Source organism: Emydura macquarii, unplaced genomic scaffold, assembly GCF_026122565.2.
Source record: "Emydura macquarii macquarii isolate MOO-44397 ecotype Brisbane River unplaced genomic scaffold, CSIRO-AGI_Emac_v2 contig_2636, whole genome shotgun sequence".
Taxonomy (NCBI): domain Eukaryota; kingdom Metazoa; phylum Chordata; order Testudines; family Chelidae; genus Emydura; species Emydura macquarii.
Genome location: NW_027132773.1, coordinates 47,405,944 through 47,423,817, shown reverse-complemented (window position 1 = coordinate 47,423,817; position 17,874 = coordinate 47,405,944). Strand labels below are relative to the sequence as shown.

General features: G+C 46.0%; 1 protein-coding gene across 1 annotated transcript in view; it reads right to left on the bottom strand.

Annotated features, from left to right (window-relative positions):
• Positions 1–17,874, bottom strand: part of FRMD4A (FERM domain containing 4A) — a 239,649-nt gene that overhangs the window by 52,333 nt on the left and 169,442 nt on the right. The window contains exons 9-11 of the mRNA XM_067564578.1: positions 13,054–13,119; positions 12,808–12,865; positions 10,810–10,896 (exon numbers count right to left, since the gene is read on the bottom strand). Of these exons, the coding sequence (XP_067420679.1) occupies positions 10,810–10,896; positions 12,808–12,865; positions 13,054–13,119 (211 nt within the window). The remainder of the gene's footprint in view (positions 1–10,809; positions 10,897–12,807; positions 12,866–13,053; positions 13,120–17,874) is intronic.

The window sequence follows — 17,874 nt, the reverse complement described above, 5'->3', positions numbered from 1 at the left end:
GGACTGGTACGTGGCGCTCCATGCACTCTGCCAATCCCTAGCTGGATTATGGTCCCGAGGGAAACAGTGATCTGATGCAGTTTAGAGCAATTCCCAGATTGCTCTACCTTAAGCCCAGGATGGATCAGGAGTTCCCTGACAGCCCCTGACCTCGGCAAAGCAGAGAATCTGGGCTTCACATTTGTGAAGCATATTGCGATACTTTGAGGAAAGGCACTGCGCTCTCACAGTATTAATTATTTTGCTGTAGTGTCTATTAAGACTCAGACTGAGGTGTCGAGACACAGAGGCGCTTGGATGGCATTGCTGTCACACTCAGTAAACACACATATAGAACTTCCCACTGCCGGGAAACCCCCCTTCATTCTCAGGCAGTTAAAGCCACTGTCTGCGGGGAGCGAGAATGCCTGACTGCCATAACCGACTGCCTAACGACAGGGATCCACTCCAGCTACTTGTGCACCTCTCACTTGAGTCTAGCTGAAAGCTTCAATGTCTTCTAAAGAGCTTTTAATAACCGTGAGACAGAACAAAATGTAATTTCTCCCACTGCAGGAATCACTGGGTGAAATTTTATGGCCTGTGTTATGCAGGAGGTCAGAGCAGAGATTGTCAAAAGGTTAACACCTATGGGTGAAATCCTGACTCCAGTGAAGTCAATAGGAGCTTTGCCGTTGACTTCAGTGGGGCCAGGATTTCTCCCTATGAATTTGTGAATGGCCTTGGGCTGACCCTGTTCTCATCACTCGCACAAGTAACCACTTTTCAAGTTTCTTGTGGGAGTAAGCCAGGCAGACTGGGCCCTAGCTACATTTCAGTGCGAACAAGCAGGGTTTGTTACTAGAGTTTTTATTTAACATAAGAAAAAGGTTTCCCCATGTGATTTGATTTAGCAGAACTATTTCACCAACAAGCTTCTGAGATCTCTATGTAATGAGAGAGGGCCTTTGCTAATTGGACCTTTCGGTGGTCTGTCAACTATCCTAACTTTGCTATTTAATTGCTTCCTCCTGCAGGCTCTAGGACCCTCCTTTTGCCAAACAAACGTTTCTACGTCCAACTTGGGATCCTTTTTGGTTTACACAGTTCTCATGTGGCTGTATCATCCTGCCAACACAACATTTAGAGAGACAAGGTGGGTGAGATAATATCTTTTATTGGACCAACTTCTGTTGGTGAGAGAGAGACACCACTCAGATCTCTGTGAAAGGAACTCCCAGCGTCATGGCATCGCCAACAGAAATTGGTCCAATAAAAGATATTACCTCACCTTCCTTATCTCTAATATCCTGGGACCGACAGCGCTACAACTAGGTTGCATTCAACAGTGGAAGATCTCAATCACCAACAGACGTTGGTCCAATAAGAGATATTACCTCACCCACTTTGTCTCTCTGACATCCTGGGACTAACATGGCTACAGCTACACTGCATACCAATAAATACTGTGTTGGAATCTCTGTAAATCTCCACTGTTCATTCACTCCCATGATGGCGAGACAAAGCCTTGTCACGCTTCCAAGATTATTGCTATTGACTAAGAGACAAAAGCAAAGCAGCAAATCACAGAAAGAAGAGCAGTTCTTTTGACACAGGCTGCAGTGTAGTATTTTGGTCTGGTACTGTATAAAGACTGTGAGCTCTTTGTGGTAGGGACTGTCTGTTATATGATGTGTGAACACAGGCCCAGATCTTCAAAATATTTAAGTTCCGAAACCCCATTGAAATCAATGGGAGTTTGGCACTTAAATATTTTTGAGGATCTAGGCCACGGGGTCTTGCACAATGGGCCTCACTCAGGGCTCCAGGTGCTATCAAGACACGAATAAATAAGTCTCTTGATATGACAGTGATGGAAAAACGGATTAGATGGCAGAGATCAGAGAGATCATTCCTTTCCCTGATAGCTCTATTTTCCTCTTCTTTTTAACCTCTTAAAACAAAAACAAGGTTATTTCTGCAGTGAAATTCTCTCCTGACACTTGAACTCCCCTCTCCAAATCCTGACTTGGCTATGCATTAAGCTTCTCCGGCACCGGCAACTCCCCCTGGCTTTGGGGTGTGTTCAGCAGCTCTGAAAACCCGGCCCTGGGGAGCTGTACACCTGGGTTTGGGTAGAGGAGTGGCTCACAGACAATCCGCCCCGCTTTAGTGCCAAATGTGAATGTTTGCAGAGGAAATCCTGGCCCGCGTCTCCACCCGAACTCCAGGGCTCCGATGCCCAATTTGTTGTCAAAGTGCTTTTATTTGCATCTCACTGAAGTTGATACTACACGGCACAGAATCATTTATGACCTGGCTACTGCCTTTATATATGGCATTACCTTTTGAGACCTGGATCCAGCAAAGCCAATAAGCATGGTGAGTATTGCATTTATTTCAATCAGGTTGCTCAAGTGCGTAAAGTTAACCATGTACTTCACTGGCTCAGGGCATCACAGGACAGCAGTGCTCTGCTCTGTGTGAATACAGAACTCCTGGAGGATGTTATAGTAACAGCTCTGGAGACTGAATCCCTGGAGACCATTTATGCACAGAATAGGTGCACAGCACAGTCAGCCGCGCCAGCTTCCCCGATGCTCCAGCAATACACCCCAGACTCTGAGCAGCTTTAGGATCTAGTCAGGTTCTGGATGATTTGGCTGTGCATTTGTCAAGACTAGGTCAAGTGGCTATGGTTAGGCTGGGATTAGCGAACATATTTTAGAGACCCTTTCCCCAGGCTAGACACAGATTAACAGTTTTACCTTGATTTAGCTGGTGGGAGGAGCCTAGATAAATCTTTATCAGTGAATCAAGGTGAAAGATTGGGGTTACCAATCCATTAACACGTGTTAACTAATCCTGACTACGCTTGACTTCTTTTCATACTCCAGACAAACCCTAAAAGAGGGGCCAAACTCTACCTATAACTCAGATGAAACTTAATCGGAACCTCGTCAAAGGGCTGAAGAGGTTGGCTTTGCTTTTGAATAGCTGTTCTCTTGGAATTTCTTGCCAGAGCAGAAGTAGGAAGTCCTGGGTCTCTCAAGACAAAAACCCATTCTCAGGACATTTCCAGCCTAGACTCAAGAGGTGGTGCCAGGAATTATTCTGACCTGGCTGCTCATCTTATCCAGGTTTGTGCATAACTGAACTAAACAAGGGCAGCCAATGACACTGTGGCTCAAAAAACACCAACCCAGAGGGGGTTGCGCCTAGATTTTGGGGTGTGGGAGAGGTTTTAATGTGTTGAAGGGAGTGGGTCTGGGATATGCCAACAGAGTAAAAAGAACAACCCTGCAAGGAATATCTCACCTTACACCTGCTCTCTTCTCTCCAACACTGAAGGTTTTCAAGATGAAAACAAGCAAAGAAAATCCGGTGCACTTTACTAGGCAAAACCTGCCATAGCTTGAAAATCAGACCATGCTACAGCCAGGCCTATCATCCAGGAAGCATAAAGGATCAGCAATAGAAAAAGAAATCAGCACGTCTAAGCACAAGAAGTCAGCAGGTAGCCCTTAATAGAGAGTTAAGTGCAATGAATAATTTACTAGAGTAATACCACTGAGACTCTGCCAGCCTTTTAATGCCATATTTCCTGGAAATGTTCCCTCCTACCACTCTGTCACTTGTATACTAGAAAATTTTAATTCCTTCTTGTAATAAAAAGATGTTTGCAATGATCACAGGAAACACTGTCATTCCAGGAACAGACCAGTTACCCACTGAGGCTTATATCTTGTCTTTGAGAAGCAGCCAATGTTGGATGCTTTGGAGGAAGAGGGAGGGCATTTTACAAATCCAACACCTCTGCAGGTGTAAGTTAGCCTGTCTCCAGAGAAATTTCCTCCTGACCCTTAAGACTTAGAGGTTGAAGCATGAGAGTTTACATCCCTTCCCAAACTCTTGTTTATTCTTTCAGTATTCACTATGGTAAATATGGATGTTCTTTTCATCCATAGAAATGTCTAATCCTTCATTCAATCTTGCTTAGTTCTTGGCTTCAATGATATCGATGAGATGACCTCTTCAGGTCCCTTCCAGCCCAACATTTCTATGATTCTGTATCATGTGGCGATGAGTTTCACAGTCTAATCCGACGTTGACTGAAACAGTATTTCACAATCTCTTTTTAGAGTTTGCCACCTTTCACTGCCATTGACTGTCCCCTAGTTCCTGTCTTTTGAGACAGGGTGAACAGAAGTTCCTGATCTACCTTCTCCATTCTATTCAGTATTTTGTATACGTTTAGGAGTATTTTAACTTTATTTGTTTTGAGGGTCTGTCATTCCTTCACCACAGGAAACTCAAGTTTTACCACTTAGTCAATGAATCTACCAACTTGACAATGCTTCTTTATGCCCTAAAGCAAAGAGGCTCTCTATTTGTTCTGCAGTAAAAGAGCTCTTTATTAGGCTGTTATTCCACGCCTGTTAATACCCTATTTTCCCTCTGGAACTAGAGATGTTTACTCTGCTCCTTGCTGCTCAGATAAGTGAGATCACAAAGCAAGGTGGATCTTTCTGAACAAAGTCCATTTATTAATTACTGGGATCTCGCTCTCAATACACCAGTGGACTAGGCTATTTCTCTCTTAGGATGCTTGCCAGACTTGATTATTTTGTGACACTTAGAACTACTGATTTCACATTTGCTATATGCTGTTAGGCACTAGGGACCAAATTCTGTTCTCTGTTACACTCGTGTAAATGTCCATTAAGTTTGTTGCAGTTACTCTGAATTTGCACAGGTATCAGAATCTGATGCTTAATAAGGAAAATACAGTAGAATACATAGAGCTTTGTGGATACTATATGCCAGGAAATGGCACTATTTTAGCAAAATGCCTTATTGCTTGACTCCAGAGAATGACCACAACGTATGTGGTGTGGAAACACTTTTCTGGTTGTCACAAGGAGAATCTACACTACACACTCAGCTGAGGCTTGGGGAGTTTCCTTTGAGATACTCCGCCTCTCTACCTTTTAGTCTGTTCCCAGCATCCTTCAAAGCCTGTATCGCAACTGCGTTCCCTCTGGTTGAAGAAAGGTGGACCCGGCTCACTCAGAAGTCTGTTAAAGCTACATCAAGCATCAGCTGGGGAAAGAGCCATTCAAGAACTCTGCAAGGTCATCCCACATCCAGGGGTGGGGGTACTCCCAGCCCCTGTAAAGTTTGGGAGCTTGGGGAAGAAGACACATCCAGTGTTTAGTTGCCAGTTGACTATCGGGCTAATCCAAAATAGTGCTGTCTTCTACTTAGTTGGAGCGAAGCTACGTACAGAGTACATGTTATTCCTTCCAGGCCATTCTGTTTCCAGCTAGCAGTCTCTGTTTATGGGCCATATAGAAACACTTTGTCTGACTTAGTTAATCATTCACTCCTCAGTATTTTTTGAGTTAATTGTTTGCTAAAACTATTAAAATGTTTCTATTGAAGGACGCCTTTGGACTCTTAAAACTGTGGGAGCATCTCACCAGAACAACAGAGACAAGCCTATCGCTACTACAGCCACTCAAGCATGCACTATTCATTATCGTATAGCCACAGGCCATGGCCACTTCTGCTGTTGGGAGCTCTTAGAACACACTGGAGATACAACGGAGTGAAATGAACAAATGCCAATCACAGACAACTGCAGTTTCCAAGTGGCGTGGTTACCACGCTCTTCATCTTCCAACTGCTATTCAACTTCAGAAAACTGCTCAAAAGTAAGAACCCCTTCTTAATGACTGTGTAAGTTACCGTAGCTCCACTGACTCCAACAGAGCTAGCTAATTTATACCAGCTGAAGAACTGGCTCAACATATTTTGCTGGTTTTATCATGAATTCAATGCCAGGGGAAAGTGTCAGCCTGTTTAAAGCCTGGTATGGTGGGCAGGGCTCACCAAAGCAATGAAAGGCTTGCCCCCTCAGAAGAGGGAGGGGCCAAAGGACCTAAGATGGGTGACAAGAAATGAACAAACAGGGACAGGGGTGCATGCAATCCTGGCGACTGAAGTCTTCTGTTTATGGATAAAACAGGTACAGCATCGCCTTTGATAGTGTAAGCTTCGTCAGAGCACTCTGCCTTAGCCCAGAGCTGGAAGGACTGCCTAAAGCGATGACTTGGGAGTGAACTCTCCAGGCCTATCCTGCCCTTCTCCTCTCTGCTGGGAATGCAAACAAGGGGACCAGTCAGGGGTAACAGCAGTGATGGCTGTTGTGATGTAAACATGGGTCAATTAGGAACTGTCTGAGATCACCACATTCATTTCAGGCAGCTCCTTCAACAGTCATCAGATAACAATGTTCTGTCCTTGCAGGCCAGACCTGCATTTGAACATGTAATCGGGAAGAGAAAAAGCTTCATAAGCTATTGCTAAGCCTCCAAGCGAACTACTTATGCCAGGGATTCCCAAACTGTGGTACGCAGGCCACCTCCCAATGGTACGCATCTAAGCTGCCCGATGCCCCAGTTGCCTTTTTGCTGACAAACCTAGTTAGGATTCCACAGACTCCAGCAATTCAATAAAAAGTTGGTCTTGACTGCATGCTAATGGACTCACGTGAGATAGGCTCAGCTATCCAGTGTGGATTACAGTTCTGCTTGAGAACAAAATAAGCATGGAAAACTACCTCAGATGACATAATAGGAAAACATTACAATCTCTCTTATAAGACAAGCGAGGTTTTTATATGCATTTAATATACATTTCTTGGTTTCAGCTGGTTCCTCGCCACAATTTTCTGCCTGTGCATTTTCCAGAGAGATTTTTTTTTCCATTGTAATTTTTCAATTTGTTCTTGGTCTTGGCATTGCAGAGAAACTGAATGAGAAAGATAAAAAAAGCCATAAGCTGCAGCCTTTCCTCCCTACACACTTTGCTTTGCATTTACAGCTTCTCTGCAGAAAGTTCTACAATGTGCCCCCTCCCACCCCACTCCCTGCACTCTGAAAGCTTGATTCAACCCCTGCTGGCATGGAGAGGTGAATCAGCTACCATAAGAGACTCCCAGATGCCATGATGATGGGTGCAATGTAAAAATCCAAAGAGACAGAACAAAAATTGTGCCCATTGAATCAGCCGGGTTGTTCTAACCAAAGGAGTTTTCTGACTAGGGCTTTTTACTGTGCCAGGGAGAAACACAGTTTTAAAGAGCATTTGGGGATCCACATTGCATCCTCGCACCTTGGCCCACCTAACCCTGCCTTTGTCCTGGCCAACGCTGCTCATTTTAGGGGCTACACTAGCTGTCTGCAGTCCCCCCAATGGATGGGGTTGGCAAGCACTTTGCAATTCAGCAGCCCTTGTTCAGGCAGACTTTACTCCGGGTTACAGTCTGGGTTGCACCTGACAGAATCCATTGAGGAATCTCGCTGGCAAATTCCAGACTCCAAGATTTCTCATCACGCCCACTAAGCCACAGAACTTCCCCATGTGTATAGGTAAGGCGGCACTGCTGTCATGGCCAGCTTGGATTTCACGCCACACCCCAAACTGCCCCTTTGCCAAAGTAAAAACAAAAATCTCAGCAAAAGCAGGGCGAACTCCAAACTCCCGGCCAGTTTTTCTTGCTTATTGCTGCTGCTCTGAGGGAAGGCTGGGAGGTACATGTGACTGAGCCTGCTGCAGTAGGGACAAGAGGTCAGGAGGCAGACAGGGTAAGGGCCCTGGCTGCATCCAGCTGACCTATTTTTGTGGGGCTCTCATGCAGACAAGACCGCTCAGAGCAGCAGCAGGGAGAGAAGGGGAAGACAAAGCACAGGAGAAAAGAGGCTTGGCTCTCCCAAAGGGAACAGCGCTGTTGCCTCAAACGGACGCACGAGGTCTAGTCTCCTTTTTCCTGGATTCCCTGTCATCCCCGGGGCTGCATCAACCCTCTCATGGAAGCAGGCTGTGGCAGGGAGGAGCAGTGTCCGTGGCTGAGCCTGACTTCTGGAAGCAGATTCGAAGGGCATGTCTCCATTGGGGGTTTGGCACCAATGTAGCTGTGTGGATGCAAACCCCTAGTGTAGACGTGCTGGAAACCATCCCTGCAGGTAATGATTTACCCAGTACAATGCACCTGCACTAGGAGTTCCTAGGTGCAGCTTTGGTGGCGTCGTCTCTCCCTGTGCAGAACCCTCCAACAGAGACTAGGCCTGGGTGAATTAATATATACGCTGATCTCTGCGGCGCGTGTTCTGTTTTCCACCACGGACAACATTTCAGTTTATCATTGTGACGCTGGCTGGATTGGGGGGCCCTTGAAGTGTATTCAGGAGCTCTGATTACCCCTTCTACACCAATCTCGCGTTGGGGGTGTCACGCTGGCTGGATTGGCGGGGGAGGGGGAGGGGGCATTTATTATATTGTTTGACATCAGTATGTCAAAATCATAATAAGTCATCTGAGATATGCCATGTCAGGTACTGTTAGAAAGGCTATAATGTGCTAAGTAAGATGATAATGTTTATGTTCATGTGTTATATGTGTAATGGAAGTTATGGATATGGTTGCTATATCTGTATTTCAAATTGTGCTGTGTCTGGGTCACACCCCAGACAGGATGGCTGCAGAACAAAAGCCTGCTTGATGGCCCATCAAGAAATTCACAGGTACAAGGGGCCCAGGGGGAGAAGCCAGGGATACACCTGATGAGTCACCAGACTTACTCATGTGACTCTGGACTCCATTTTGGTTCTTGTAAAATTCCAAAAGCAGCATGGAAAAAAGCCAGAGGACATAAAAGGGAGAGGCCCGGGATCCATTTTGTCTTCAGTCTGTCTTTCAGTCTTTCAGTCATCACCTAACTCTGAATCAACTCATCTACTGAAGCTGTGAAACAAAGGACTGAGACCCATCCAGGTACTGGATGTACACGAGAGGGACTATACAAGCCTGCAAACTCCACAATTCTTCTGGAAACCTGATATATATGGACTTTCAAATCATTTGTATGTATCTGATTGCTTTAATCCTTTAACATTTCTCTTATAGTTTGTTTCTTTCTTTTTATAATAAATCTTTAGTTTTATTTACTAAAGGATTGGCTGGCAGTGTGGTATTTTGGGTAAGATCCAAACTTATATTGATCTGGTACTGTGGCTGACCCTTTGGGGTCAGGAGAAACCTTTTTGGTAAAGAGCATAGAGTTTAAATAACTGGTCTCTTTACTGGACCTAGTGGCTGATTGGGAGCCGGAGACTGAAATGCAGTAAAGGGGGCTGTGTACCTCTTTATTTTGGCTTCTTGATAACCAGTGCAGGGAATCAGAAGCACTGTTTGTGGCTGGTTGGGAAGTCTGACTTCAGTGTCACCCACCAGTGCTGGGAGAATCTGCTCTCCTTTTACAGCCTGTCCTGACCTTGGCATTTTCAGGTGGCTACCTTAGGCATGGAAGGGTCACAATCATAACTAAAAATCTACCTGTATCATCATCTACACACTGATTTGCACTAAGAGGAGGAAGGTTGATTCTGCTGTAGCGTGCTGCATGCATGACCAACCGGGTGACTGAGAAAGAGCCGTTTGGCACAGAAACAATGCAATAAGAAATACAGAGCTTTTAATTCAGTGGAAGCATTCACATGTGCTAATGTGCTATTCGGTGGTCTGGGGAGCTCTGCTGTGCATTTCTCCCTGGAAGCAAGCTTAGAACCTGCTCCTTTCTGATATCTCACTGGTTTCCCAGGTAGGACAAATGCTGTTAGTTGCTGATGTGGGCCAGTCTGCAGAGCAGTGCTTGAAAGAAACTCCTTTTTGCATTAGATTGCATTGCTGAAGAATAAAGGCAGCGGCATAACACCAGAAAACGGGATTCTACAGAGGAGAATGAGCTCAGGTGATCAAAACATTCCTTCTGAGAACGTTCTAGGATGTTTAAGCTGATTTTATTACCATTTCTTCACGTAAATGATTAAAAGTGACTAGTAATTCTGGGTGCCCCAAGCTTTGGGTGTCCAATTTGCAACATCTCAGAGGGGACTGATTTTCAGATTGCGCTGAGCACCTCTTCTCTGCAAACCAGGCCCCTCTGAGGTTCTCAAGTAGGGCACCCAGAATGGAGGTGCCCAGCATGGCTGGCCACTTTTGAAAATGTAGGCCAAGCTTGTGCTTTAGAATAAAGCCACTGGCAGGTAATGCCTTGACTTGTGGGGTTTTCACAGCAGAGTTCCCAAACAAGCTACAAAGCAAGTGGAAACGCTCTTCTTCCCCTTCTTCAGACTTCAGGTATGTGATGAAATGTTTTTATCAGTGTTTGATTCAGACTGCTCCTTAACGATTAAAATAGCCACTTATCAGAGTTCATCTGGCCCCCTAAAATTTGCTGATTTCCTGATACTTTTTGTCCTAAGGGTGAGAAACAAAACCCAGAAGAACCCCCACCCCCTCCACTCCTTCCCTTATTTATAAGTCTCCATCTCTCTTTTCTTCTCTGATCATTTATGGCCTGAGCCAAAGCCCCCCTGTATCAGACCCTTAGTGAGCTGCTGAGCATCGTCAACTCCCAGTGATGCCAATGGGCGCTCAGCACCATGTAGGATCAGGCCGTACATTCCCACTTATTATGCTTTTTGAGGAATCGGGCCATGCCCAGAAGAACACAACAGCTTACGCTGCAGTATTTAATGGTGCTCCATTTTTCCCAGCACTTCAATAAAGTAGGGGCGAGTTCAGTATGTCAAACTTTCTGTAGACACTCAGGCAGTGTTGGAAAAAACTCATATCCTCCCACACCATCCTTATAAATCAGTGATCCAAACCAATGCCAGGGTTCAGCGCATTTTATGCTGCCAGTCAGTCCATAACACAAGACGTGAGCACATCTCTTAATAGCACAGTAAAAAATACACTTACCTTTCTCGGTTTCACTTTGTCATGGTAGTCGTACTGAAAAATGCCCTTGTAGCTAAGTCCTAACCACCAAGGAATTCCCTGCTTGTCCTAGGAGATAAAATAGAGGGAATGATGTTGTATGGCAGGGAAATTCTGGACACTCCCTGGCCCAATATTCAAGGGAAGGATTTCTCGATTTGTGAGAGGAATCATCCTGCACCGTACCAAAGGATCCCTGGGTCACAAAGATCCCATGAACATAAAGAAGATCCCTGGCCCTTTTATCTATAGCATATAACAGTTTATGGAATGCACCAAATTTCATCAAGCTACTAAAAACATCCCCATGGAAGGCTCTCCTTGGGTCCCCGTTGCAATGGTTCATCCTCTCCGCTGCCCCCCTTCCAGCACATTACTCAGTCTGAACTCTGCTCTGCCTGGCTTTGGAGATTGGAGGGGGTGAAACCGAATAGCCCACCTGACTTGGATTATGTGTGGGAATCCTGACATCAATCTATAAACTGCAATGCTAATGGGATCTGATGGCTACTAAGCGATAAGGTCTGACAGACTTGGACCCAAACACTTTCCATCTGAGTATGCCATAAAACTAGTTTATGGAGTCATGGCTGATATTTGATACAAGCTTCTTTTACATTTAGGGAACTGGAACCCTCAGTGAAACGATTCCAATTTGCCAATACACTGGAGATGAGCATGGTACAAAAAAAAAAGCAAAAATAAAAAAACAAATTATGCCGAAAGGTGGAAAATGCCTATACCAAGCAGCAACATCCGTGTTGTTTCTGAGGGGCATGATACAAAGTCCACTGGCTGTCAGCTGTCCCACTGAACTTCTCTGGATTGGTAAGCGTTTGTTGGATTGGACACTTAGGGTATGTCTGCACTGTAGCAGGGAGGTGTAATTCCCAGCATGGTTAGACAGACTCCCACTAGCTCAGCTCGAGCGAGCATGCTAAAAATAGCAGTGTGGATGTCACGGCACAGGGTAGCCATGAGCTCAGAACCAGAACCTAAGCTGCCATCACTGCTGCAACGTCTAGTCTGTTTACCCCAGCTGGGAATCACACCTCCCAGCTGCCGTGTGGTCAGACCTTTAGGGTCTGATCCCAAAGTCCACCAAGTGTAATACTTGCCAGCTGACAATGGATGCACACTCACCGATCGAGAGGAGTTCACTGGAATAACCCTCCGTAGTAAGCACCGTGCCCCGCAGCAAGTGTTTGCAGGTTTGGGCACCAATGCACAATCCATTCCATGCCACTTCCACCCACTGAAGTCAATGGAAGCTGTGTGTGCAGGAGGGCTGTGGGACCCTGCTCTATGACATGGGATGGGCAAATCATTTCAAGTCAGCAAGATGTAGCCAACAGAGTCCTACACTATGACTTGTGGCTGCCTTTGTCTGAATGCAGGACACGGGGGGCATAGGCCGGTGAGATCAGATTTATGATATGTATTGTCACATTGTTTCTGCTGTATCATAAGTGTGCAAGACACTTTGCAGATGTACAAGAAAGTAATGTCCTTGTGCCTAAAGCCAGATAGGTTAGTACAAATAAGTATGCAAGCCATCAAAAGTTCATGGGTGATGAACAGGGGGAAATGCTCTGGGGAAAGCAAACCTAGCTTCCTTTTTATGTTTATTGGTATCACTTGTTAAAAACCTCCACTGCTGCTCAGGCCTGGAAGAGGTGAAGGCAAGATCGTGAGTGTACCTTTGTGGCGGATTGGTAGACAAATGGAGTGAGATTGCAAGTTGGAGTCAATTGCTCCAGCGCAGTAGCGGGGATGCTGGAATTTTATCTTGAAGAACAGGATTTTCCTCTACTGAATTAATTGTATTTACCAAACAGTCACTGCATAGTTGAAACAAGTTTATCTTAACAAAGGAAGTGAAACAGTACTTTCAGGAAAGTGCAGTGTAAACAGAGACCAGTATTTTTGTCACCATCATCAGTTTAATTCAATAAATGACCCTTTGTCGGTGGCACGTACCTTTACTGCATAATAATGGACTCCATACGTTGGGAGGGATTCTACAATGCTCATGTAACTGCAGAATGAAACATAAAAAGAATAACAAGGATGAGGAGTGGAGTTCTCCTGAAAAAGCATATACTTAAAAAAAAGAAGTTACTAGACAGGAGATGGGAGACATAGTTATGTGTAGAATTTACAGCCAGGATAGAATATCCCCTAGCAAACAAAGGTCACTACCCAGCATTGTCCTTCCCAACTTACTTTACAATCGCTTGGCCTCTTGTCTGACCGTTCAGTTTCTTGTAATGCTCGATGACTCTGTCCTCACTGCAAAAGGAAACACATAATCTTGTTATTTTTATCTCAGCTCAATAATCTGGGAAGAGGTCAATAGGTGAACGGGCATTTCTGTTACGTATGGCTACCAGCCCGGAAACCAAGAGGCTGCTTAACAGAGACTCCACATCATGGGACTGTATTCAGCCACAGAAAAAAGGAAGACAATGCAGAATACAAAGTGGGATCTCACAGGGAAAGGTTTCTGGATGGTGCTAGTTTTATTAAGAGAAACTGGGTCTACTCCCACAGACTTTGTCCTCTGTGCCTCAGTCTCCTCACCTGCAAAATGGGGCTGCCAACACCTACCGACCTCACACAGGTGTTGTGAGGTTGAATTCACCGATGTTTGTAAAGTGCTTTGAGCTCCTTGGGTTTGGTTTTGTTCACAAGAATGAAAGCTTTGTCTGGATTTCAGTATTCCCCTGGCAAGCCTGAAACTGACAGCAGGCTGGGCCAGCGCTTTCAGGAGCATTCTGCAGCCCTCCCCTCCACTGCACAGGGGACAAAGCCATGCGTGGCTTCAATACAGAGTACGTGCTTGAGGCTTGTTATTACCAGGGCCAATTTCTTAGAGTCCACAGACCTACAAAGTAAGATAGACTTGCAACGCCATCCTTAACTACCCACCTTGTCCCCTCATTAGGGGAGCTGATACGGATGGCAGAGGGTCACAGAGCCAGGGTGATGAGATCTGTACAGTGAGTGGTACTGTCAAGGGCACATAAGGGCCAATTATAAGCCGTTTTTGGATCTCAATGACATGGGCCTCCTTTGATTTCAGTGAAATCACTCCTGATTTACACCTATGTAACAGAACCGCCCGAGTAGCCTCTTGCACTGGTTTTATATTGGTGCAGCTCCAGTGGGCCAGCCTGATTCGTGCACCTCCGCCAATGTAAATCAGGAGTAACGTCAAAGAAGTCACTTGAATTACACCGACGTAAGCTGGCGTGAGAGGAGAATCAGAGCCTCAGGTGTAACTCAGAATCTCCAGGTCTTTGTGCCTTTTCGTTGAAGATGAAGATTTTCTGCTGTTCCTCCAAGGATATGTCTACACTGCACTTAGACACCCTGCAGCTGCTCTGTGCCAGCTGACTCAAAGTCACAGGGCCCGGGCTAAGGAGCTCCTGAAGTGTGGTGTGAAGTGAAGTGTGGCTCTGCTGCAACCCAAGCTTTGGGACCCTCCCACCTCACAGGGTCCTAGAGCCCAGGATCCACCCTGAACCCGAATGTCTATGCCGCAATTAAACAGGCCTGGCCTGGGCCAGCCGTGGGCATTTAACTGCAATGGAGACATACCCTCAGAGCACAGCCCAGAGCTCACAGCCCAGGAGGAGGGGAGCCTAACATGTCTTTCAGCCCTCCCAACCCTGGGCTGTTCTGCGGGCCAGTCTAAGTTATGGCAGCCTCCCTACGGACCACAGCACTGTCTGGAAGTTCAGCAGAGCTGTCCTATCTCCAACACACCCCCGCAGCCAAGGCTTGCAAGAGAGCCCTCAGGGTGTGATGGCTGTGCCCAGTGCCTGCCCTGAGGGAATCCTCCCCCCACTCCTGGTTGGAACTGAAGCTTTTAAGGCTCCTTTATGCTTCTCCTGTCCTTTTACGTGGTGTAAAGGGCCAGCCTGGGGTGGGGTGGGGTGTGTGATGATCTCACTCCAAGGGCTTAAAGACCCCGGCACTGTAGGCTTTGTGGAAATCTCTGCAAAACCTTTCACTTAGCAACAGTTCTGCTTACATAACAGTGTCTTCTCCTCTCTGGATTTCTCCCCCCTTGCCTTTATTAGGTTGCCAGAGCCACGTGCATGGAGACAGGCTCTTTGTTGCAAAAGAGCTCATCCACACCTGCTGTGTAGAGTTCAGCTGACATCACCACCCCCTGTCGTCTGTGACACCACAATTAGTTGCCACGCCAAGGATAGTTCATTGTGACATCTGAAACAGGTGGGGAATCAGAAGCTTGAACGGAGGAGGTGAAGATCCTGTTTTCATGCAAAACGTCCCTAATTTGCTCACCCCTTATTAGTGGACTCAGAGGAGGAGACCCTCCCTCCCCACAGCCAGCAAGCCAGAATCCTTCGCCCGGCTCCTGAATAAGTCATCTGTAATGTCTGATGTAATATTGGCACTTTGCCGCAACAGAGAGTTTCAAAAAATAACACAAAGGGCAGGTGGAAAAACAGACACAAACCAGCAGACAACGGGGGGCAGGATGATTTCTAAAGGGAAGGTTTTTCAAGTCCGCGGCTCTTTAACATCCCTGCTGTTGGTTTGTGCGCCAATAACTACTTTCCTCATTTATTCCCTTAGGCGCGATTCCCCCACTAATCCTGCCAAAGTAACAGGTAAATAAAAACAGCTTGTATATATCGGTGAGCACATCTACACTGCAATAAGAGACCTGGGGCATGGACACGGATGGCCTGAGTCAGCTGACTTGAGCTCATGGGGCTATAGAATAGCAGCGTAGATGTTCATTTGGGCTCAGGCTGGAGCCTGGACACTGAGACCCTGTGAAGGGGGTGGGTCTCAGAGCCCAGGCTCCAGCCCCATCCCAAACATCTACACTGCTATTTTTAGCCCCGCAGCCCGACCTTCCCGCAAGCCCATGTCAGCTGACCTGGGCCCCGAGACGTAGTGCTGCGGGATTTTTACTGCAGTGTAGACATATCCAGTGTACACTGCACTGAAGTCTCCCCGGCATGCTACTTACTGGAACGCTTGCCGCTCGGTCAGGGAAAGGAGCGTCTTAGATCTCCTGACAAACGCTGCAGAGTAAATGTCACATGCAGAAAGCGATACATCAGTCTATTCAACAGCCTCAGAGGCAAATTCTGGCCGTGCATTCGTGCAGGTGACTCCCACTGAAATCACATGTGTCACCCGGAGGCAGAGTCTGGCCCTCACCGTGCAATAGTCACACAGACAAGATTAACGTTTGGAACAATCACTGAACTACACGACTACGCCAATGCTGGATGGTCTCCAGGCCACATCATTCCCGCCGACAAAGAAGAACAAAGAGGACTTACAGTTCTTTGAAATTGCCTGGTAAGCCCAGTACTCTGCTTCGGATGAGTGTAAAGCAAGAGGAACTACACAAAAATCAATGGAGTTACCCCAGTGTGTAGCGTGAGAGCAGAACCAGCCCCATGTGTGCGGCTTTGCTTTCGTTTCTGTTCTTCGGGGGTTACTGTTCAAATCCATACCTGATGTTAACTTCATTCACGTCACTCCCAGGGCTGGAGATACCCTCCTATCTGTGTATTGCCCTGTATGCCTCTGAGTTTTGTTTGCTTTTGTTACACACTATTAAAATACATAAAATGACTGATCGCTTCTTACATCATGTCCCCTTGGGCGTGGAAGCTAATCAATGGAACATTTTTCCTCAAAACCAAAGCCCCATCTTTAGACAGCCTCCTCAAAGGGCAGTATGGGCCCGTGGCTAGGCACTAGCGTGGGAGTCAGGAGACCTGCGTTCCTGGCTCTGACTCAGCCTGCTGGGTGAACTCCAGCTCTACTTCATCTCCCTGTGCCTCTGTTTCCCCATCAGTAAAACGAGCCCATTGCAAAACGCGTGGCGATCTTATGGAGGAAATGTGATATATAAGAGTATTATTCCTCCTTCTCCAGTTCTTTCTCTTTTGCACCAGATAATAAAACCTGGATTACACTGACGCTATAAAAGCACACTGCTTTACACACCCCTCTTTCATGTAATGTATTTTTTACATCTTCTTTTTCATTGCCACTACCACATGCAAGACATCATCAGACACAGAGGCTAATTTTTGTCTCTAGTTTTGCTACAAAAGGATCACCTCAACACATGCCAATGAAAACAAACTAAGTAATTCACTCAATAGGACAAGCAGAGTAACCACAAATTTTTATCTATCATTTCAGCTGCTCATCTTTTAGCCGTTGCGGTGTTAACTGTTCCTGACAGCTATGGAAGTGCTGGAGCACTGGCTGGGACCACCTGCTGGTCTCACGGTTACAGCACTGACTCCAGATTGTTGCCACATCAGTGACGTATAAATTCAGACACAGCACACGCCAATGGCAGAGGCCACTTAACAAAGTGACTAATGCTTTGGTATTGATGAAATAATACAAAACTGAAGTCTGCTTGTCCACTGGTAAACATCCCTCGTGAATGTTCTAAAAGAACCATTTATGTGAATGATATCCTGCAAGAGACAATCCTTGTAAAGAACTTCTAAGCATGAAGATCAAGATTTCCCTCTGCTCTCGTAGTTTATAGGAATAGAAAGCAGACAACTTGTAAGCAAGCATAGGGCCAGAATTCCAAAAGAGCTTGGGGCCAGATTTCCAAGTGTTGAACTCCCACAATCAAAGCCAGACTTTCAAAAATATTCAGCTCCCAACATGATGAGCTGTTCTTAATAGCTGCCCGCTTCTTTTGGTGCCTTCCTGAAAATCTGGCACTCAGGTGGTTAGTCCCAAAATTATTCTTTCATTTCCATCAGTGCTTTATATATTTCAACTCTATATCCTGCTGTCTACCTACAGTTAGGGCTGGATTCAGGAGCAGGAATTACAAACCCATGCTTAGGGCCCCAGCTTCTGTGGTTGCATGGTGACACCAGAATCTCAACTTTCATTTTAATATATCATCTCTCTAGCCCTCATGGATGCAAAGAAAAGCTTGCAAATGTGAAACATAACTGATGCCTTCCTGAGTCTGCAGACAGCCTGAAACAATAGCTCCAAGAGATG